Below are 24,214 nucleotides of genomic sequence, written 5' to 3' on the forward strand. Positions count from 1 at the left end.
GGGACCCCCTTTTTTGGGCAGGCCTTGGCAATTTTCACAAGTGTTGTAATTTTTTCGTTTACCTTAGCAAAATTTTGGAGTTGTCCAGAGGTTTTTGAATTGGCGATTTTACACATTGAACGTCTTGGTTTCTAGGAGGGATTAAGTTTGTTTTCATCCGGTGAGAAACTTGATTTTCTGGAAAATGTAATTTTGTCCTTAGGCCTAACAGGATTCAACAACATTTTTTTTATGGTTAGAACGATATCTCGCAGGACAAATTTGCAAATTTTGGAATTAGATGGATTTTTTGAAAACTTGAAATAATTGTATAAGCTTGAGCATTTTCAAAATGAATTTGTGGACTTAGTTGTTTTGGAAAATCTTGAAATTTTTCAGTGAAAAGAAATTTTGATAGTGAAATTGAATTTAGAGTTTGAATTTCAAGTGCTAGGAAAAGGATGTATTTTGTTAAAAGATTGAAAGTGTATTGCAAAATTGGAATTGGATTAAATTGCAAAATCTCATTAATTTGGTTGAAATTTTACCTAGAGGATTTTTAAAATGTTAAAGGAGTTGGTAATTTGGAATTGAAAATTGATTTTGGCTTGCTAAATTTGATTTTAATGATATTTTTAATTACCAAAGCATTGTTAAATAAAAATTTTGACATCTCCTAGGCTTACCTTGTTTCTATTTTTGCAAATTTGGATCAAACTGGCAATTAAATGGGCCACTTTCACTATAGGGCTAAGTAATTTTAATTCTACATTTAAATTTGGGCCATTAATTGAGGGACTGACATAATTTTGTTTCCCTACAAGCAGGTCAGCCCACTTGGAGAGGCAAAAAATTTGGTATAAGAGGGGCTTCCCGCCTCTTATTTCCTCATTCATTCTTTCCACCGCCTCTTGTAAATTGGAGAGATTTCCTTCTAGGGAACGAATTTCTAGCTAAGGCGATTTTTGGGGCCTGATTTTTCCTTCTTTGGCAACGATTTTTTTCTCCTTGGTTGGGCGATTTTTGCCCTAGGGCGAATTTGAAGGAGCAGATCTGATTTTTTCAAGTTGGGCAATTTCTGCCCTAGGTTGAATTTGTGAGGGAAAGCCTGATTTTAACTCCAAGGATTGAGATTTTCTTCTTCTAGCTATGACGATTTTATTTGGTGATGAGGCAAAGTGATTTAAGTTCTGATTTTTTGCATTTGAAGGCGGGTTTGGGAAGACGAAATTCTGATTTAGGGCAGATTTTGTAGGCAATTCATTTGCTAGGGCATCATATTTTTGAAAGGGACTGAATTTTCTGAGATCTGATCTGAACTTAAAGAGGCCTGATTATTGATAGAAGGCAGATTTAAGGTATGATTCTCATTAATTTTTAGAGGTGAAGATTGGTTTTAAAGGCAAATTTTATTCCTTGTTCTTGCTTGGTTCATTTCCCTTATCTTCTTTTTGCACTACTCATCCACCACTTCATCATTTCCATTGATAGGCTGAAGTTGGGAGATATAAGTGTAGATTTCATGACAGGACACTTGGAGAGGTAGAAATAAACTAACCACCCTAGGATTGAAGTTCAGAGATATAAGTGTAGTCCAACCAAAAATAACAAAGAGGCAGAAATAAGTGGTAGTCCCACCCCTAGGATTGATGTTTGGAGATTGATTAGTGTAGAGATGGGATTTGGAGAAGCAGAAATAAGCTAGATTTCATCAATAGAAAGAAGTTTAGAGATTGATAAGTGTAGTCCATATCATTTAGAATGAAGAGGCAGAAATATGTGTTTAGGATGGTGGATGTAAATGCAAACAAAAATCCAAAGGGAACAAATACCAAAAACGACAAGGAAGACATAATACCTAAGACCACCTTCTCGAAAGTGAGGTGAATAAGTGATATCAATATTGGTACAGTGAACATGGTACAATTGAAGGATAGATTGAAGGAAGGACGATCCCCCATAGCAAATAAGATCTACAAGAGCGGAATCTTACATGCAGCGGCTTTCCCTCCTACCTTGTCTTGTCCAAAATTGGTAATGGAGTGTGCATCCTGGTTTGATATTGTGACCAAGTCCATCATTTTTTATGAAGGGAAGAAAGCATTGGCTAACATCAACGGACAAGTGGTCAATATTCCCTAGCATAGAGGCATGAAAGTGGTAATGATGGATCAAGCAGCCAAGTTATTTCAAGATAATCAGGAGGTCTACCTCATTCATCTAAAGTAGAATTGGTTACACGAGGGCAAGAAGGGAGTCGCCAGATTGTTAAGCCTCACCAAGTTAGATTTCAAATCAAAATATGGTGACCTTATTGTGCTTCTCAGCCGGATCACGGGCATGGCTGAAGGTATGCAATTCGAGAACTAGATGTACTATTTTATTAATGCAATTGAAAACATAAAGAGAAAATTTGATTGGGCTAGAATTATAAGTGAAAATTTAGAATTGCAACTTAAGGCAATGCAAAATCAAAAGCAATTCTACATGGGGTCCTATCTTTTCTATTTGATTGCGAGACTTTATGAGAATCCTGGACTTAAGGCCCTAGGAGAGATTGGCAATGGGCTAGGACAACATTTGGTGCATGAGTGGTATCCATAGCTTCATTTGCACAACACCAAAGATTAAAAGATGTTTTATGACGTCTTTGCCATGAAGACGGTAAGGATATTACAAGGGACACCTACTAAGAGGCTCTCATTGGAAGCGGAAGTAAAAGTTAAGAAGTATGGGACTTAGTTCATCCAATTTCCACGATTTACATATATTAGAATAGCAGGAAGTACAGTTTGTCCCAAAAGACTTCCAAGGTACCCACCTGAAAAGATAGTTTTGATGGAGTTGGGAGATATTGTGTATTGCTTGATGTTTCCTAGGAGGGTTTTGAATCTCTGAGTTTTGTATTTCATCTTCTACTGAGGTATAGCAGATCGGAGTTTGAGTTTGATTGCATTGGATTGAGCATCCTTCCTCTTGTGTTACAAATCACTAGTGATAAGAGTTTGTGGCAAATGTAATACTGTGAATTGGTCAAGCTGTATTCAATTGCGTTGAGCAATTGAATCTATATGCATTTGACGTCTCTTTATCTGTGTTTTCGCTGTTGCTAGGAGGCGGCTATTGGCTGAAGAAATTACTAATTGAAGTGTCGGTTCTGATAATTCAGAGAGTGGACTGATTTGGCATTGGACACCAGATTAATATTGTTGTTTGGCAGCCCAAGTAATCAACATTCTGGGCATCTTTGAAATCTGCAAACATAATTGCAGACCTACGTTCAAAATTGTGGTCTGCATTCTTGTCTTTAGTGTTCAGCATTTTCAAATTTGCTGCTCATTTAATAGTGGTCTAAAAATTTGCAATTGGTATGTAGTGAACATCAGGTCCAAGCAATTCATGTTGAAATTCTGATTTCACAATTAGTTTGAAGAATACATTTGCAATAAATTTCAAAACTAGTGTTCATTCAGAATTTCAGAAGTTTAGCGTTCATTTGGTCTAGCAAACACATTTACAAAATATTTACTTGAAATCTAAACTAGTTTGGCAATCATTATTGTTATTGAGAAATTGCCTTTATCTTTAAATTATTTGAAATTGGGGTAAATGGTGTACCAATAACATTTGCAATTCATATTAGTGCTATTAAGTTGCTTGCAAGTGTTTGACAAAATGTCAAACTTTTGATTAGTTAAGTAATTGATGTTGTTTAAACTAAATTGTTAAGCTATAACCAAAAATCAACAGCTTCTCAAGGTTTTATAGATCCAATCGCTTAACCCTTTCTTAGACATGTCTGCAAGGTGCTTAGGGTCCTTGATCCCTACCCTATCTTGGGAATGACCGATTGGTTGAATTTACATAGGCCTCTCCCTTAAAGATAATGATCTACTATTCCTTCTTATTAAATTTATTAGTATGTTTAACTAAAAAGGTAGGCAATAATGTTCATACCAACCACAGAGATGCTTCCTTTCTTACCCAGTGATATTGTTGGAAACAATTGATTAATTGTGTATTGTCTTTGATGTTACACAAAATGTCATATCATTGCTAGTCAGTGTATGCCGAGCTCACTCGAGCACTGAAGTCAGTTTTCTGTGTCTGTTGAGCATTCCATAGTTTGCCTAGTTCAGAAGACAATGTCTACTGAATTCACTCGGGCGACAGAGTAAAGTTTGCAGAAGTTGAGTGTTAACCGAGCTCACTCGGTTACCAAAGGAACTTTGTGAATATGCAGTGTTAACCAAGTTCACTTGGTTAACACAGGAAAATCGCTTTGAGCTAGTATTTACTGAGCAGGGTCGGCTAATGAAGGATTTTCTTGTTTCCATATTGAGTTCAATTGAATTGTTTGTTGGTTCTAGCCGACTGAGAAGATGAATATTAATTATTCTAAGTTGTATTCAAGCCGACTTGACAATGCGCAAGATATAAATATAAGGTCAAGTTGAGGAGTGAATGTGTTGAAGATGATTTAAGATTTGATGATGCTTAGAGGAAGAGAATTAGAAGAATAAGAAGAATATCCTCGTTGAGATGCAAAGATACATTCGATCAAGAAGGATCAAGTATACAAGCTAGAATTGAGATCTGTAATCAGCAATTCAATTGAATCAGAAATCAGGTCATCTCATTGTTACTCTCTAACTATTTTAGCAGTGATCTAAATCTTTTAACAGAGTTGGCTTAACAGCTATTTGTAAATCCTCTAACAAGGTGGCATTTCTATTGAATTGTCTAAACACCTCTAACAAGGCCACTCCTAACAAGTTGATTAAATCCTCTAACAAGATCACACCTAACAGTGTGTTTTGTAACCTTTAACAAAGTTGGCTCCTAATAGGGCTCACTTCAAAAGAGTGAAAATCAATAACTAGTTACAATTGGTAGTTTTTTTCCCAAATTGGGTTTCCATATTAAAATCTTGTGTTTATGCTATTTCTCTTATATGTTTGCAACTAAGTTAAAGTAACACCAATCACATATAATATCTTAAGATTTTCATATTAGGCATTTGCCGAGTTATTTCTGTGTTTACTGAGTTACAACATTTGTTAATGTAAACCGAGTGCCTGTGTATTTGCTAAGTTGCAACAGAGTTTAGTTTACACAGAGTTTTGATTTGTATTGACATCTAAGGGATCTGGGGTTTATTTTTGTGGTAACTGATTCACCCCTCCCCCCTTAGTTACTCCTCTTATATTTCCAACAATTGGCTATGTAAGAGATTTAATTGTATTGAATATATAGTTGCAGACGACATGTAATTAATTTATTTTCTTATATTTCTTCCACAATACAACTGTTGTGTGAAATGTTTTGTACGTATTATGTGGTTTGGTTCTTTACCCAGTAGTGGATTACTTCCACTTGAATCAATTTGATTGAGTGAATTTCAGACTATTGATTATTTTTGTCTCCATCATAATTACATAGTTATCCCTAATTATAAAAATTATTAAAATACTTAACCATAAACATATTATGCATAAACTAATAGATATGCTACTGCCTTATTTATAAATTGTATACTTTCTTTCAATGATGTCTCTGTTGCATATCAATTATGTAATTGCTCTACGACTCCTTTCCTTTCTTTTCTCTTCAAAGTAATAATATTTTATGTTTTCTGATTTCCCCCACTTTTATTCTCCATTTTCAATCTCTATTAATATATCTTCTAAGACATGCTTCTTTCAAAAAGTCATGCCTCTCAAACAACCGATCACATCTCTTCATTATAAATGTATATTAATTATTGTCTATAAATATATTAATAAAGTGCTAGATTGCTCCATCTTTCACTTTTGTTGAGTTAGAAGTCTTGGAGATCCTAGGGCTTATCATTTGCCGAGTGTGTTGGCTGAATTACCTATTGCAGAGTCTATTGATTTTGGTTGGGCTTAGTTGGGTGGATTGGATATTGACCTCATGCAGTGTTGACCAAACATGGTCAAGTTTAGTGGGGCTTGGTCGGGTGAATTGACTGTTTTGACCGAACATGGTCAAGTTCATTTATTTTTGCGATTCTCAGTCCAAAAGCGGATTGAACGTCTACCGAGTTACTTGGCTTATGCAAAATTGACAGAGTGTGCTTGGGTACATTGCTGACCGAGTTATGACTCATGCAAACTTGACCGAATGTGGTCGGCTTCTTCATCTACCGAGTTACTTGACTCATGCAGACATTGCTGACCAAGTGTGGTCGGGTTCTTCATCTACCAAGTTATGACTCATGCAGACTTGACTAAGTGTGGTCGGCTTCTTCATCTACCGAGTTACTTGACTCATGCAAACATTGCTGACCGAGTATGATCAGGTCTAATGCTTACCGAGTTACTTGGTTTATAGTTCACCATAGCTCTTTCTACATTGGTGATCGAGTTCACTCGGATTTCACTGGCCGCCATGTACTATGTGGTGTTGTCTGAGAGTGAAGGGGGTCAGTGCTTGCCAAGTCAATCGATCAATGAAGGATGTATTGCTCGGGTTTTCGTATTTCACAGGTACAAAATATTAATTGGAAGTTCGTGTCAATGTTTAAGAAGGGTGGTATAGATCTATCGTATTTAATTTCGCACAAGTTAATTCAAGATTTAATAGTAGATTTGGAGTATTTCGAGTTGCAAGTTGAGAGTTAAGGTAGATTCAATTCACCTCATGGTACTCGAAAGGTCCTTAATTGAGTTGGCCTCTCTGTAAGGTGGGAAAAGGTGCCTCTGGTTCTTTATTAATTGCCAGCGTCATGAAACTGGTTAAATATGCGGTCATGGAGTCTCAGGACAGTATGTGTAGCTTCTTCAGAGTGTTCATCTCGGGATGTGATCGTCATCTCCCATGGTTCAGAAGTGTGCCTGCATTTGAGTCAAGGGAAATTTTGAATATCAATTGTGAAATCTGTATGCTTTGTTTCAAAGAAATTTTGGGTCCGGCAACTTTGTGCTCACTGCAGCCGCATCTCTTTCCCCCTTCAAACATTTTATCTCATTTCTTCACGTATGCCACTAAACTCCTCCAAGATTCGACTTTGGTGGAGCATATTGCAGACAGACTTGGTTTTGGTATGCTCCTTGGAATGGAAGGTATTCGTAGTGCTCTGCATGAGTATGTATTAGTTATGGGAGGGCTTCCCTATGCTAGGATAAGTGGTTTTTTGCACAACATGTGTAGTTCAGACATCCGAAATTTTGTGTTCTCCTTTTCTAAAGCCTTGGGTGCAGGTAATTTTGGTAAAGTTGATCATCTAATCTGGTGCTATAGAGCTAATCTATCACCTCAGGCTTGTGCACAACTACGAGCTAAGGCTAGTGTAGTAGATGCACTTATTATGCATGACCACGAAGTATTGGTGCAATCTGGTTTGGTGGGGTCTTCATCTCGACATCCTCTCAACATCATGCAAATAGATCATCCCTTTACAGGTTGGACATTTCGGTTGATAGCGAACCCTCTCAAATGGAGTGGGATCCATACTGACAGTTTTCACTTTTGTTCAACTGGATTTTTGGAGAGTATCGTACTGGCTTTAACACGATGCTAGTATTGTTGTGTTGGTTATGTAATCATTGTCAATCTGCATTAGCCACAAATGTATTTTTTAGCGAAGGATATCAGTTTTGTGTTAATGTTCAGCGATGTATCAGTTTACTTTTGTAATTTGGGTAAAGACCTAAGGGTTTCTTGCTGTGTTCTTCCCTTCACGAACCCTTGAACCAGCTTCATATATATATATATATTTCGGTGGCTTGCCACCTTTCGCCAAAATAAAATAAAATAAAATTGACTATTAATATGTTATATTCAACAAAATATATTTTGATTATTAATTGACTATAAATTGAGAATTCATTTATTTTTTAATTTAATTTTATTATTAAAAATTATTTCACAAAAGGAGCCTCACATAATGAATGTTCATCACCACAAAACATCCACAAACAAACATAAATTCGAGTAATGAATAAACAAAGGAAAGGAACAAATAGTGATTCACAAATCACCTTATAACCGCTGATTCTTAAAAACACAGTTTGATACTTGTAATTAATTTATTCCATTCAATAGTAAAATTCTATATGTAACTAGTGAACAACAATCATAATCAAGTTTAGAGTCACACTTAATTGCCACAGAAACAAGGGGAAAAATGAATCAAAGTTGTCGATCCTTCTTTGCATAATAATTTTAAAATAAATAATAAAAGTGGGTGACTTTTCAGTTGCTATAACCAATTCCATTCGAAATCAGTTCACCTTCCAATAATAAAGAAACATGAAAACTCATTTATTCTTACCTTTAGACTTTAGAATTTCAAGAGCCAATGAAATAATTTCCACTCTTTACCTTCAAGCATAACTTATTGTTAGATCCACAAAATTCTCATCAGAAAAGTTGCGCTTGATTTGTTTTTCCCTCAAATCATGAGTTGTTTTTCTTCCAAACAAGCTCAATGTGGATTTGAAAAGTCTTTGCACATTGTCTCGTATTGCAACCTCAGCTTTAGTGTTCACGGTTAAGGAATTTTTAGGCATCTCTAGATGTAGTATTCGAAATGCAAACCAACTTTTGAAATGCCCCATGTTCCTTTTTTACAGAATCACGATCTTGTGTGATTCATTTCCATTATTAATAGAAGTTGTATATATATATTGTCACATTTCTTTCCTTTCTAAAACAAGCAGCAAGTATGCCAGGATTGGACATATAAAGTGTTAATAAGCTAAACAATTTTAGGAGTAACCCTCAACTACTTACGGACGACACTAATGTTTAGATTGTTAACTTGGTAACCCAGAAGTATCTAAAACCATATGGGAACCAAAAGATATCATTGAAACAATGGTATTCATCATTGGTGAGGAGAACAGCTCTTTAATTGGGACTTATTACAGCTTATAGACTTCTTGACCATAAAATTCTTCTAATGTGTTTGTACATTTCGAACCACTATTATCAATAAGTTTACATTCTCAATACCTCTATGGATAATATGGAGTTATGTCAGTCCTTATAAAATCTGTGAAATACAAATGGCAACTTGAGATTCTAGATAGAGTGATCTAGGATGAGGTCTACAAGGAAAGCCTTGGACTGTAGGAAGTCTGACATTTCAGAACTAAGGAAAACATTGCAGACAATCTGGATCGAGGAGGTCAAGAGGTCAATGCAAGTTTTTGAAGATTCAAAGGGAGCTTGGGCTGCAGATGAAGAGTGTAAAGTCCTTTGCAGAGGATCAGTAAGCTAAAGAAACAGTGTCGATTATGATGAAGCCCTATTTTTTGCAAAATTTTGGATCTCCATTTTTGAAATAATGTTGGAGACTTAATATATTGTCATTGATGGATGATTGTCATAACATCTAATCAACATGTCATAGTGAAGGTAATAGAAGTCGTATATATGGTTGCCAAAAAACAGCGGATGAATGGGATAGTACCAGAAGCATCTTCGGGAAAGGAGTCTTTCTACAAATATAAAATACTATGTTTACAAATGTGATAACAAAGAGACAAGGAAGAAGCTGCAAATATAAGAACATGATATAGTGATCAGAATGGGAACATGTAAACAGTGAAAAGGACCAATCAAAAATAATAACTGTGTTCTAATATAACAAATTGTTGGAGTACCTTAGAAATTCAAATCAGACTTAGTGTGCCTAAATAACACAAAGATTGAACAGAAAACAAAATTCACAAGGAACGTTGGTGAGGAGTGAAATAAAATGAAAGTCTCAGCAGCAATTATGATGAATGTCAACTACCCAGCAACGTGTATTTAGCAGTCACCACAGCAATATAAAAAGAAATATATTGAGCATAGCATCTTATGTATCATATAGAAAACTATCAATGGTGGTCTCAGATAAATTTGCAGAAATAACTAAATGCCAACAAACAATATCTGGATATGCGTATGAGGAACAAAGCCACAATGGATTGACTTCAGACAGAAATGAATATACATGCCAAGCCCATTTGACACAAACAAGGATCTTGCAAAGCGGCAATAATGATGTCATCGCCATTGATTAAAGAAGAAGAAATTAGCAAATATAAAGGCAGCAAATATAACCAAGAACTCCAGATAATATACGCAGTCATATGCAAATTAAATACACGGGACATCGAATGTAAAAAAATATTGAATGGAGCACTTCAATGATCAGGTGCCTCGGAAAATAGAAATATTCGAACAAGCAAATTATATACTCATCGGGAGTGTTCATGATCCAAGGACCAATGAATTCAAATTATATGATGCCGTCTTTGTACATAAACAAATGGTGGATAAACATTCAGATCCCAATCAGACATGATTGTCGTCAGAGTCTGGAGAAAGCAAATGATATGATGAAATGATTAGAAAGGGAGTCATTCACTATTTATTTAGTGATTCACATATAGAGCAATACCAAAAATGGGGTAATTAAGTTTGCATGTTATGAATCACGATGGATGGAAGATAATTATCAATTTAAGTGGTGATTATAAATCTGACCAAGTTACCTACTACAAGGATTTTGAAAAGGAATAATGTTTGGTTTAAATATAATTAAGAGAGTATAATTCTTAAGGGATCTGACTTTTTTATTTGAAAAGTCATATCTTATAAAGGGTAATATATAGATAAGTATTACTCAGTTTGATAAGAAACAATTCAAAAGAAGACACATTTTCAACAAGAAGAAATATTCATATATCTATTTGTATGCAGGGATAAGGAGTAAGAAAGGTGACTTTGTAATATAAATTTATTTATCATATTTTAATGATAAATAAAAGATTTTTTTGCTTTTTGTTTATTTAAAAGGCATGGCAATGTAAACTGCAGTTGATTCGACTTTTATAATCATCTTTAAATTCCATAAACAATTTAAATGTCAAATAGGTGGACAAGGTCATTTATGGCATTTTAAACTCAATTATCATTGATATAGTGAAATATTGAGTTGTTTCCGTATCTATGTCTAGTTTGTCTCCCTACCTTAGGTATTCAAGTGCAATCTGGACTGGTTTAAAATTGTGTATCTATACTTGATCCGTCATGTCTTGATTATTAAATTGTTTATAGTTTAAGTGCATAGAACTTTATATAGTTGCACATGATAATTTTCATTGTACTTAACTCTATTGACCAAATAAGAAAAGGTACTAGTCTTTTAAATTCATTGAACTGTAGTTATTGGATCTGTATTCAAAGTCAAAACTTTATATACTTCCTTCTTGCAAACATCAAACCAATTATTGATAACATTATACAAAACATTTAATCAATTCAAACATTCAGCATTCAACCATTTTAAGCACTTAGCATTCAATTTCATTTTGATCAAGTTTGAGGACCTTGCCAACTGGAGAACTCGCAAAGCTTAAATTCACTATAGAAAAGCTTTGAATCAAGTGATTCAAAGCCTAAAGTGCAAGGGAATTGAAGTCATTCTCATTCGTTGGCCAGAATTGATTATGGGATCCTTTTGGAGAATTGACAAGCTGTTGGATTTCTAATTTGTGGTTTTGGGAACCAACGGCTTCAAAAACTCATTGTTTGGTCAATCATTAGCGCCAATTGCAATTTATTGTGATAATCCAAGATGTGATAATGTTGCCCTTGTTAAAAGGGATTCTCAACATTTGTTGTTCTAATCATGTGTTGTAATGCATTTTTCTCTAAAACGAAGAAATTTGATGTGAACGCTCTTGTAATTCATTTTTCTCTGAGACGAAGAAATTTGAGGTAAAGCACTTGTAATGCATTTTTCTCTGGGAAGCAGAAATTTGAGGTGAAACCTCTTGTAATACATTTTTATTTGAGATGAAAGAATTTGAGGTTTACGCCCTTGTAATGCCTTTTTCTTTGAGATGGAGAAATTTGAGGTGAAAGTCCTTATTGTTCTTACACTCATGGGAAGCCATAGTGGATGTCATGTTGAAAGACTCCATGACAATATCACATTGAGTGACTGCATGATGAAAGCTTGTGTTTATTTCACACATGGGAGTAGCCATGGTGAACATCATGTTGAGTGACTCCATGATGTTATCACACTAACAAAATCTGAGATAATTATTGTTTTCTTTACAATGGGTGTAGCCACTATGAGTATCATGTTGAGAGATTCCATGACTTGAGTTTTTGGTAAGATATCTACTTTGCTAAGAGAGAGTGCTAGATTTTGGTAGATACAGAAGCTATCTGCATACCTATGTGTTTGCATCAGTGTTATGGGTGAGATACTTCTATGTAAAGATAATGTATAATCCCTGATGTTGTGATCTCTATCCTTTCTTATGGTTGAGCATTTTGTGACTGCAAGAAGTCTTCAATGCTGAACATCATCTTTATGAAGCGACATGGAAGACCATTTTCTTCTGTAGTAGGTCCCTATAACATATGTAAAATACAAATGGCAACTAGATATAGAGGGTGAGTTTATTCTTGTGTAACTATTTTGTAATTTATGAGACCTTTTTCCTTTTGTAACTGTTGGCTATCCATTAGTCATCAGTGTGCATCAAAAGAGTCTTCGTGTGGCCATTAAGATAGCATGAAATCCTTCAACAGACTATTGTTGTTTCATGTGTCTATCATGTCCCTCCTCATTACTGCAAACAACTATTGTTAAACTCTTTCTTCAAGTCATTATCATTACCATGTCCCTTCCCTTTATGGAGGTTCCAGATTTGTTGGTTCAATGGATTTCAAGATGAAACAAGAAATTTTAGTAACCGTCATTGATCATTCTAATAACGGCTGGAATGCAAGCAACATCAGCATATTGAAAGCAATTATCATTCTCATGCTTTGTCATTGGAATGTTTGAGTCATGTATGCAGTGGAGCCTTTCTACTTTAATGAGAGTGTATCTATGCAAACAAAATGGGAGTTGTGGGTTCATTAGGGGTTACATCTCTCAGTCATCTTTGTCTGTTTTTGCTGGCTCAAGTTTTAAGTCTACACAATCTTCTTGATTTTGGAATGTAAAGTAATTGATATACAATTGAATTGATCAGCGTGTGGTTATGGTGGCACAGAACAATGATAAGATAAGATTATTAATGTCCAACAAAAGAGCACAAGAGATCTATGGGACTTAGAGTTTACAACCAGACAAGTGTCCGAGAAAAGGAAACAACAAGAAATAACAAGAAACAAGAAGAGAGAGGACAATGCAAAGACTAGGAGTCCTTCCTTGGCAAAAAGAAATCGGACACAGAAGGATAAGACTGTAAGTGGATAGGAACCCTTAATTGTCGTTGTGAACTCATGGAGGAGTGTCCCTGACATAAGAAACCACTACGAGATCTGACAGATCTAGACTGACCAGTAGAACTGGTAGAACTAGGCAGCCTTTTCACACCCTGTAAAGGAGATATGGGTGCAAAAAAGGCAGTAATAGGCTGAACAGAGCAATGTCAGTAAGGAAGTAGTGACTGTAGAGTACTATCACAGAGCAGAGTGGCTTCCTGAAGATAGTTTTGGTTAATATTATTCAGCAGTATACCATTCTTTATGCTATCATCATATGATTAGTTTTGCCTATGTAATCTGTGATTCAAAATGAGCAATTCATATTCTTTAAATGTTTGTTATCTGATAATAGCCTCAGTGAAGAATTCATTCATCTGATTTACTTGTAAAGCATTGTGTTGAATGTTTTCATAATTCAACCAAGCATCTACTTTGAGTGTAGTCTTGTTTTTCCCGTTAAGCTAGAGGGTTTTCCCGAGATAAAATTTTAGTGGTGTCTTTTTTTTTGTGTTTCAAGTTTCTTTGTTTTTTGGTTCTAAATTTAAGATAAATATAGCAATGCCACTGTCAGTTACCTTCTAAAAAGATAGGGCCCCTTCCTAAAATATAGGAAACTATCTCAAACAATTTGCAATGACTCAAAATAACTCCTGGACCATCTCCCAATCTCCTAACAATAGGTATCCTCCTAAAAAATAGAAGACGGCTACTAACTGTCTAAAATTGCCTGCAAAACTTTCTGGTAAGGCTCCACAACCCCTAGTTGCATCCCCTAACCACTCTTTTGACCTACAAGAACCTCTAATTATAAGCCAACCTCTACTATAGTTTGAACTATCTAACAAAAGCACATTGCATTCAATACCCACAAGCATGTCCTTCAATAATGATAATTCAATATCCTTCTACTTTTAACCATGTACTTTGTTGAACACATTGACTTCTTCACAACTAGACTTTTTGGATCTTGGTATCTTGTGTGCAATCAAATCTCTTCTTTGACATCAATGACAACTTCTCTCGACAACTTTCTCTGACATTATTAATAGCTATCTCATAGATATTTATTTGACATCAATGACAACATTAACAAAGGAGCATATATTTTCTTAACGCCAATGGTCTAAGTCTGTATTAGAGCATTTTTCACTTCCCTCTATAGGATGTTACCCTTAGGAAAGAAATGTCTCATATATGCCCTTGTGTTATAGATGAAAATGTTAATTATGGATCATGTTATCCTTCATTTTGTCACCACCAAATGTTGGTAACAGCACAAAACTTTTCCAAACTAGTTTCGCGTTTCTCTAATCTTGAATTTGATATTTGATTGTTTAATGTCGATCGATTGATCCATTTCAATTCAAATATCAAATTATTTTACTAAAGGCCTTCATCAAGTTTTTTTCTTTTTGCTTTCTATTGAGCCTTTACTTGATTTTTGAAGCCTTCATCATCCTTTCTTTGCTTTTGAGTTTGCATTCGCTTTTTTTCAGTCCTTTGATTTTGCTCATGTCATGCCTTTCGTTTTCCCCTTCGATTCAGTCTAACCTAGAGGTCAATCGGAGTTGCCAGTCAAGAGTTATGCTTGTTTTAGTGCCTCAAAAGTGGGCATTTTAGGTGCAACAACTTGAATTAAAAATATGATGTTATATTTTCAATTTGACATTCACTTTTTGAAAAAAATAACATTATATTCACTTTTTGTTATGTTCTCAAGTCACTTTTACTTTAAATTTATAACTTGACTATAGTGCACTTCATGTTATAATTTTAAGTTGAGTTACTTTTTGATTTTTCAGTTAAAGTAACTAAATAATTATATAATTTCATTTTAATTTTTGGTTTTAAAAATAAAAAAATATGATGTTATATTTTCAATTTGACATTCACTTTTTGAAAAATATAACATTATATTCACTTTTTGTTATGTTCTTAAGTCACTTTTATTTTAAATTTATAACCTAAAGTGACTATAGTGCACTTACATGTTATAATTTTAAGTTGAGTTACTTTTTGATTTTTAACTTGAAATAACTAAACAACTATATAATTTCATTTGAATTTTGGTTTTAAAAATCAAATGCTTAGTTAAATGTTACTTTAGAATGATGTTTATGTATTATATTTCATAATATGATAAATAAATATTATTTATGATCCATTTTGTAACATGTTTATAAATTTAAGTGAATTAAATAACTTAAAGTCTTCATAAGTGGACATTTTATATGCAATAACATGTAAAATCCATCAAAAGATATAAAGTTTACTTTGGTGGACCTTTTTGATGTCATTACATCAAAAGTTCATAATAAGTGGACCTTTTCGATGCTATGACATGAAAAGTGAAGTTTTTATGTCTAAACATCTAAAAGGTAAGTTGCATTGTAAAATATGCATTCTCCTCCAAAAAGTGTGATTTTACTTGGATGCATATTTTAACACATACTATGCACCCAAAAAGGTCCGATTTTAACTTGATGCATATTTTAAAACATGCTATACACCTAAAAAGGTATATTTGTGATCAAAAGCATATTTTAAAATGTGTTGTGCCCTCTAAAAAGTCTGATTTTGAAAGAATGCATGCATTTGCTCCCCAAAAACCTGATTTTACTCATTGTGAGAGATTTACTTGGTGGATTTGCATGAAATCTTCTCCATTGAAGACGTTTTTACTTGGCAATGAGTTTCCTTGCATCAAGAATGGATTTAACATGCTAAAAATCGTTTTTGGGAGCTCAATCCTAGGGCATATTTTTGAAGAAAACTCCAAATATTTTCATTTTTTATCAACGTTTTTGCATGAGGATGAATCGATTTGGTCTTATTTGGTGATTACATTGCATATTGGTTAACATTTTTGTGTTTAAACACCAAATCGATTTACTCATGCTCCTTGGTGAAACACGATTTTCACCAAAAACATCCCATGAGTTTCCATTTGCAAAAACGTTGGATCTTGGAGTGTTTTTAAGGCACATTTTGGCATCTTCTAACAAGAATTCCTTGTTTGCTGCCTTATCCCATTTGAATTTGCAAAGTTGGAAAACGTCTTACCATTTTTGGAGAATTTTTCAAACATTGGAGCATCTAATTCTTTCATTTTTGGCACATGCAAGTAGACTCTTTCTTTCTTGCTTAAAATTCATGCTTATCTTGCTGATTTTATTCATGAAATCACTTGATGGTTGCCATTTGTGAAAATCTTTGCCATGGAAAGTGCATTTTTCCTTTAAATATGAAATTTATATTCATTTTCATATTTTTGGTTCTTTCCCAAGTCCCAATTTTGAATTTGAATTTTGAAGTGCATTGCATCTTGGCATGTTTGAGTTATTTTCCAAAGGTACATTGTTTTTTTTGTGTTTTGTGTTTTGTGCTTGCATGCTAGTTGTCTCCACTTGGCGAAATTACAAGCTCTTTCCCAAGAACTTGTTATTGCTTCATTACATGTGAAAGCATCGTCATATTCCACATTCTGTTTCCATATCACAACACTTCATCTCTCACTCAACAAAATGTGATTACATGTTTTTCATCTAATTCGCCATCCGCATATGCATGTAATGCCATTTTCACCCATCTCACTTTTTGCTTCCATTCGCACAACATGATTACACAAAATGTCTTACGTGTAATTGCATCAAAAAGGTTTGATTTTGATTAAAAGTTACATTTTGAAAAATCAAAAAGATGTCATTTTCACTTCCCATGTACTTTGACTTCTTTTTACCAAAAGTGACTATAAAACTCATTATCTCACTTCCATTTTCCATTTCCATCCCTTCATATGCATTTGCGCTTTCGTGAGCAAATACATGTTTCTGCATCTTTCTACGCTTTCCATCTTGACCTTCATTCGCACATACATGTGAAGTGTATTCTTCACGCACATTTGCATCTCATTTCACCATCCACCTCCCGTTACATGTTGCATTTACATGTACTCATTTTTCATACAATAATGCCTTGAAAACACTAAGTCACTTCTAAAATTAGCAATTTTCATTTGCACGCATTCCCATGCATTTCACCTTCACACATTCTCATTCCATTTCATTTCATTTCATTTTCCATTTTCTCACTTTCATTATGCTTTCCGCTCATTCCATTCCACTTTTCGCTCCATTGCATATGCATATGCTTTTTCTTTGAAGTCACTTTGTCAGATTTGTGAAGTCTCCAATCCATTTTTGAATCTTCACTACTGATCTGGAATTCACTTCTATGGAGATTCCTTGTGATGATGTATTTGTGTTTTGGAATTTTTGTGTTGTAGCACAAGCACAAGATATGGCCTCGCCATCCAAATCCAAAGGAAAAATGAAATATCAATATGATAAAGAATTGGCTTATGCGGCTCCTCTTTCAGTCATATATATTTTGGATAATGTGTTGGACACAAAGATTGGTCAAGTGGACGTGGTTGATTTTCTACAAAGAGTTGAAGCTTTGACAAGTATTGAAATGAAGCGTATTAGGAGAAGTAACATTCACTTGGTATCTACGTTTTCTATGGTGGCTATAGAACTTGACTTCGTTTATGGATGTGCATGGCGGCTTACTCCCAAGATGAAGACTATCAAAGATGTTGATGACAAGGTTATCATTAGCCTAGATTCTAAAGTTATAGAACAAATATTCAAGGTTCCGCATAAATCAGAATGTGCTGATTTGACTAAAGGATCAGCATTGGCCAGTTGGAATGAGCAAAAGAGTAATTATTAGAAGTATGTCAATCTTTACCGATTAGATAATAACAGAAGCAATTTCTCAAGATGGCCAAAGACTGTTCATCGGTCAAATTTCAAACAAGAGTATAAGGATCTCATCATCCTTCTCAGTCGGATTTGTTGCCTTAAAGATTCTACTAATTTTGAGCCATGGAAGTATAAGTTCATGTTTCAAATTATGAAGAATAAAGAACACATTTTTTGAGAACTTATCAATAATGCACTCTGCCAGCAAATATGTAATGTAGGAACATCGGTACCTTTCTACATGAATTCTTATCTAGTTTATATCGCTATTGCCATGGGATCTTTCTCTGGTCTTTCTACCAAAGAAGATTGTCTTCAAGTTCCTATTTGAGATTACTATGACCAAATCACTTTAACAAATAGTAAATTCCACTACAGAAGAGTCCAAGATGCTTTCCTTGGACATTTCCGGTGCTTGTTTGATAAGCAGTTGTCTATCAAAAGAGTCTCTGATACAACATGGGAGAAGGTGAACCAATACAGCTGTATCTTTCTTTAGTTTCCCACTTTCACATACTTGAGAGTTGGACATTTCAAGGGAAAGTCGTATACTTTACCTAAGTATCCTACAGATCGAATCATCTTGATGGAACTAGCTAGACAGCTCATGGACATGCAAAGTGATCAGCATGCTTCACATAGGCCTGGTTTTGGCATTACCTCAGCTAAGCCTTTGACTATTGGCAATTATTCAATCATTTCTGTGCCTAAAGCAAAGAATATGGAAGCAGAGTTGCAATTGATTACCTTGAAGAAGTTTAAGGCCAGATTTGATTTTGACTAGTGAGAGATGAATTCTCAAATGAAAAGAGCCTACATTCATGTTCATCGCATCAAAGACATCTGGATAGATATGAGGATAGAACTTGACATCATGAAGATGAATTACTACAGATTAACCTTACAGTAGATAATTGATCTTAATATGTTGGAAATCCCTTCAGATTTTCAAATTGAAGATGATGGCGACATCGTTGATCTAGAATTTTATCAAGTCAACTTCGATAAGAAATGTCCTTTTGCTACTCAATGGCAACAGAAGGAAGGTACATCAATCATGGACAAATTTCAATCCATCCTAGTAAATCTAACAAATGGTTGAAAAGTAAAGCCCTTAAAGCGTAAATCCTAAGATGGCCTTGGATTGTGGAAGTTTTGGTCCTCTTAGCAGGAATTACAACTGAAAATTACAGGGAAAGATGATGCTTCATCTTCTGATGCTAAGGGTTCCCTCAAATTCAAATTGAAGGGTGGAAAAGGAACAAAATCATCTCAAGTTCCTAAGCCAATTTAAGAATTAGTAGCAAAATCAGAAGAAGAACTAGAAACAAAATCTAATAAGGGAGATTCAGATGAAGAAGGAGAAATCACGATCATATCTCCTCCAAAACCTGCACAAGCCTGTACATCTTCTATATATGAAGAACCCTTTTTGCATGAGGTTAATGATGATGTGGATTCATTTTCCATTGTTTTCACTCCATTCCAATCTCGAAGGTTAATATCATTGCTCTTCCTATTTCTTCTGTTGCTCTTCGCATCCCAGCACATGAACAATATGATCACTTAGCAAATGTGTTTGAAGATTTTTCGACTCTTACCAATGGTCAAGTTTCCCAACTTGATACATCTTTGACAGGATTTGAACTTTTCATGATGGAGTCTTCTCAACATGTTCCTATGCCTTCAGCAATACAAACTAAATCTTGCTCAGTCACTACAAATATACAATCTGGAACAATGCCAACGGTCTTCATTGTGCCTGCTTCTACAGATGAAAGTTTCAGCATGCCTGCATGGTTGAGTAGAATAACAACAAAGAGAAGGAAAGTGGTTGTTCCTCCTAATAATCTTCCTATTAAGAAGACTAAATCCAAATCTTTGAAAGATAAGATTGTTTTCAGAATTTTGGTTGATTCTGATAAAACCAAATTTGTTAAGGTTGTTGAGCCCTTGGTAGATAAACCTGTTGAGGAACTTACTTCTTCTGACTACAAGTTTACTAAGGTTGAAGTTGGAAAGCAATCACATTTGGGTTGTTTGCAAGATGCTCAAGATCCATTGGCTAATGTATCAAAAGGCAATCATGAGCTTTGAGAAAAGAAGAATCGGCTGAAACAGGAGATCTCTCATTTGAATGAAGTTATCTAGAAACAATCTTCTCAAAGTGTTTTTGTTATGTCTCAAACATCTAAAGAAAGAAGACTAATTAAAGCTACTAAGTCTTGGATATAGGAAATCATTTTTGAAGGAGCTCAAGCCATTACATAGACATTTGCAGTTCTTAGGCGTGACAAAGAGATGAATGAAATGGAGCAAAACTTAATTTCTTCCTTGACTTCAGAAGCAAATAACTTGAAGGAAAACCTTGATAATTGGGATGAAATGGTGAAATTCAATTTGGATGCCCTAGTTTTATGTGACATTTTTTCATCATGTGAAATGTTTTTCAGATTTCAAGAGCTCATTGGTTACAAGGAGGAGACATTAAAGAAGCTGATCACAAAGTTGCAGGTGGCCTTTGGAGATTGCAAATCAGTCGAAACAAGTGTTACTTGTGATTTGGAACAGATGGGATGTCATGTTACTGATGAATTTGGTAATCTTATTGCAGCAGAGATAGAAAATTCAGAATATACCAACAGGATCAATGCTGATATAGATTCTGAAGATTTTGGTTCACATATGATGAATAAGTTTGTTTTGTATAAATCTTTGACAAACACTTGTTAGATACTATGGCAACAAGTTCCAAAGTTGTGCAATCAGCATATGAAAATGTAGTGAGAGTTGAAGCCATATTGAAGACTATGAAAATTGTTGATCTTCCCACAGTGTGCGACATCATTGTCAAATTCAAGGCACTAAGAAACAATCTCTAAGATTGTTGTTTTGTTTTTATTTTAGTAGTTGTAAAGAACACATTACATTAAAAAGCATAATTACATGTAATACAAGTTACATGTATGTAAAAGAATGTAATGCGAGTTGCATGTAACGTTTTATTTTCTTCTGTAGTTAGACTAAGTCAAAGTTGGTTGAGTTGCTCCCACTTTTTCCTCAATCTTTTTCTCAACTCCTGTGCCTATATAAAAGAGGGTCCCTTCATTGTAAAATCATCATTATCTTTATGCAAGAGAGCTCTGGAGAAATTGTGTCAACAAAACTTTGTTTGTGTAAGCACTATTTTGAGAGAAAGTGAATACAAAGGAGCATTTGAGACTTAACTTTGATTAAATGAGATTGTTATTTGTGTGAATTGTAAGCTTTGTCTATAATTCATCCAAGTTGTCTTTGATTCATGTTATCTTGTATTATTGGTACTTGTATCTTGTGAATTGAATAGAAAAAAATTAAGAAACAATTGAAGCCAGAGCTTTGACCAGGAGCGGTTGTGGAAATATATAGCTAGAAGCTTTGTCTGTAGCTTATACTTTTTTTTAATTTGCAAAATACTAAGCATTCTTACTTTTAGGAGTCTTTGTGCCCTAATTGTAAAGTTTTTCCATATAGAAGTACAACCGGACTTCGAGCCAAACCGGTACATTTTTAGGTAGCCTTTGAGTTAGTAAAGGTTTATCAATATCACTGTTTCCAGCTCTTGATAGAAGTGTAGTTAGAGATTCACCCTACCCATTACTCGCTCCACGAGTAAGTGGATTCTTTCTTGAAAAATAAGAAAGATATTGATAACACCCATTTTATAAAATCTCTCGACTTCTTACTTATCTTGAGTTGATCCAAAGAAAAGTGAGAAGGCGGAACCTTCCCTTTAAGGTAGGAGAGACTCTGTCTCACACGCTGTGGCTGGTCATCCTATTTTGTGACTAGATTTTTACCCAAAACTGTCAGTTGCAAAATATCCACCCAACAGATCAAAGAGGATTACCCATCTATTTTGCTTTTCTTTAGTGTAACACTCATAAGATGATTGTTTTCTAATCAGTCTTTGAATCAATTTATCCTTAAAAGTCGAAGCAATGTAATTTGTAATTTTCCCTTTCAAGATTCAGTACAATAAATCTTTGTAAATAACATGGCACTTTATTAATAGAAACCCACACTGATAGTTTTGTCTGCTGACATTAATAACAATGTTGCTAAACTTTAGATATTACCATAAGAATTCTGTCTTAAATGGCCAAGTATGAGGGTTAAGAGTTTATCAAAACCCCATGGCCATTTGTGATAGCATTCTGGTGTTGGACTTTTTCCAGTGTACATTAATAAGAAACAAATACTCACTACCAATTGTCTTATGAATTTGAACTGGCAAACTGATTTAGTATTCTACTTCGAAGCATGTACCAAAAGTTTTGATCTGTCGAAAGCTAACTTCAGTTTACCAAAAGTTTTGATTTGTCAAAATCTAACTTCAGTTCTCAAATTCTAAGCATGTAAGCTAACTAAATTAATTTCCTACTTCAAAACATATATTATAGAATGTGCCAACTTTAAATTCAACTAAATTCTGCATACATGTTCCCTTTCATAGTAAATGTGATATATACCTCAGACTGATCATGGTCATATTGAACCAAAAATCGGCACCTACAACCCCTTATATCATGCGCCTTTCTCTGGACATCCAAGACATGAGCATCATAGTAAAGTGCTTGTGTTTTTCCTTCCTGAACAAGTAGAGAGATACAATGTAAATATCTCAGGCAATAATTTCATGACAATAATTTTACATTGTCTTGAGTATGTTTATTATGTCCCAAAACGCTCAGATGAAATGTGAATCTACAAATGAACTACATATTTAGGCCAGCATCATAACCTGAAAGCAGAGTATGAGATCCCCAGGCAAAACTGCTATGCATTCAGAAATTTCACATGGGAGAGAACGACGTCGAACTGATTTTCTTACATTAACCCATTCATCTTCCTCTGCCCCAAATCCTGCAAATCTCACCTGAACTTCCTGAAATGAATAAAAAGGTAGGTTTAGAAGCCAAAAGATTCAAACTGCAGAGTTCAATATCTACAATAAATTAAATATTTTTCATTTGTTCATCTCTTTTAACTCTTATGTTCAAATTGTACTAAATCTAGGAAGATGCAATTCTCTATGAAGAAAATTTGTAAATTAGATATATAAAATGCTCAGAAGCCAGTTATTAATGTCTTGCATTCCCAATGTGACAAAAATATAAACCACAAGACTTGTCCATTACATTTATAACAAAAATTTGAACTTCCTATTTACAACAACAGTTGCAATTATAGATGACTGCATTGAGAAATACAATGAGCTATTTAAGTCCAAGCAGTTAAGCATTTAAAAGCATTGGGTTCTTATTGTAGAGACCCAAGTTAAAATCCCCAAAGTGATGAAATCTAAGGTGGAGTTTTAACTCGTGACTCTTTCTCTTCACATAAATGGCTTCTAGTAGTGATTTATAGGTTCTTTCTTTTAAGGAGCTAAGTATTTAAAATTTTGTATTATCTGGCTCAGATTTTTACACAAGGTATATAATATACTTGTAAACTATCAGAAATATTATTAAATAAATAAAGCTATTTCATATGTTTTAGTTCAAAGAACACAAACATGAACACGATAATAAGTGTACAACATACACATTCAGGATCCATGCATTTAGCACTTATATTCTGTTCTTATCCATCGAAAGTCAAATAGCACTATAAGCTACTGTGATATTTCTTAACTCTAATCAAGAACACAAATGTAAATAATAAAGGCAAGGGAATAAAAACATACCTGGTCATGTATATATAGCAACTGCATAGAAGTTAGCACATCATTGCATCTGCATTCTTTGGAATAGTTTCTTAGTACATTCATTCATGATGCATCCTTACCTAAATGAGAATCAATTCATGCACCCATACACCCATGCATCAACATACCAATATGCGTGCATACCTGCATACATACACAAGTGCTCAAATATATAAATGTATATACATGGACACATCCATGCATGCTTATTCATATACAAGTACACATGCATAAGCATACAGACATGAGTATATACACACATGCATCCATGCTCGCCTACATGACTACATTATGCATCAGCATATCATGATTGGTCATATATATATGATGGCATCCATATGGCACCATTGATACATGAATATATATATTATACATGCTATGTCAAGACTCTAACTATGCCTGATATAATTATCAATGTCAATGAACAATTTTTCTGTATGTCTTTGTTTTATTTAATTTTTCA

General features: G+C 34.4%; 1 protein-coding gene across 10 annotated transcripts in view; it reads right to left on the reverse strand.

Moving 5' to 3' along the window:
• The window catches only part of LOC149564688 (protein SAWADEE HOMEODOMAIN HOMOLOG 2-like), a 264,627-nt gene that overhangs the window by 43,429 nt on the left and 196,984 nt on the right, over positions 1-24,214 (reverse strand). For all 10 annotated transcript variants that reach the window (XM_089818241.1, XM_089818237.1, XM_089818235.1 and 7 more), the window contains exons 10-11: positions 22,786-22,929; positions 22,514-22,633 (exon numbers count right to left, since the gene is read on the reverse strand). In XM_089818241.1, the coding sequence (XP_089674367.1) occupies positions 22,514-22,633; positions 22,786-22,929 (264 nt within the window). The remainder of the gene's footprint in view (positions 1-22,513; positions 22,634-22,785; positions 22,930-24,214) is intronic.

Source organism: Cupressus sempervirens, chromosome 3 (assembly GCF_028749045.1).
Source record: "Cupressus sempervirens isolate cs-2001-9-10 chromosome 3, ASM2874904v1, whole genome shotgun sequence".
In the NCBI taxonomy this organism is placed as follows: Eukaryota; Viridiplantae; Streptophyta; class Pinopsida; order Cupressales; family Cupressaceae; genus Cupressus; species Cupressus sempervirens.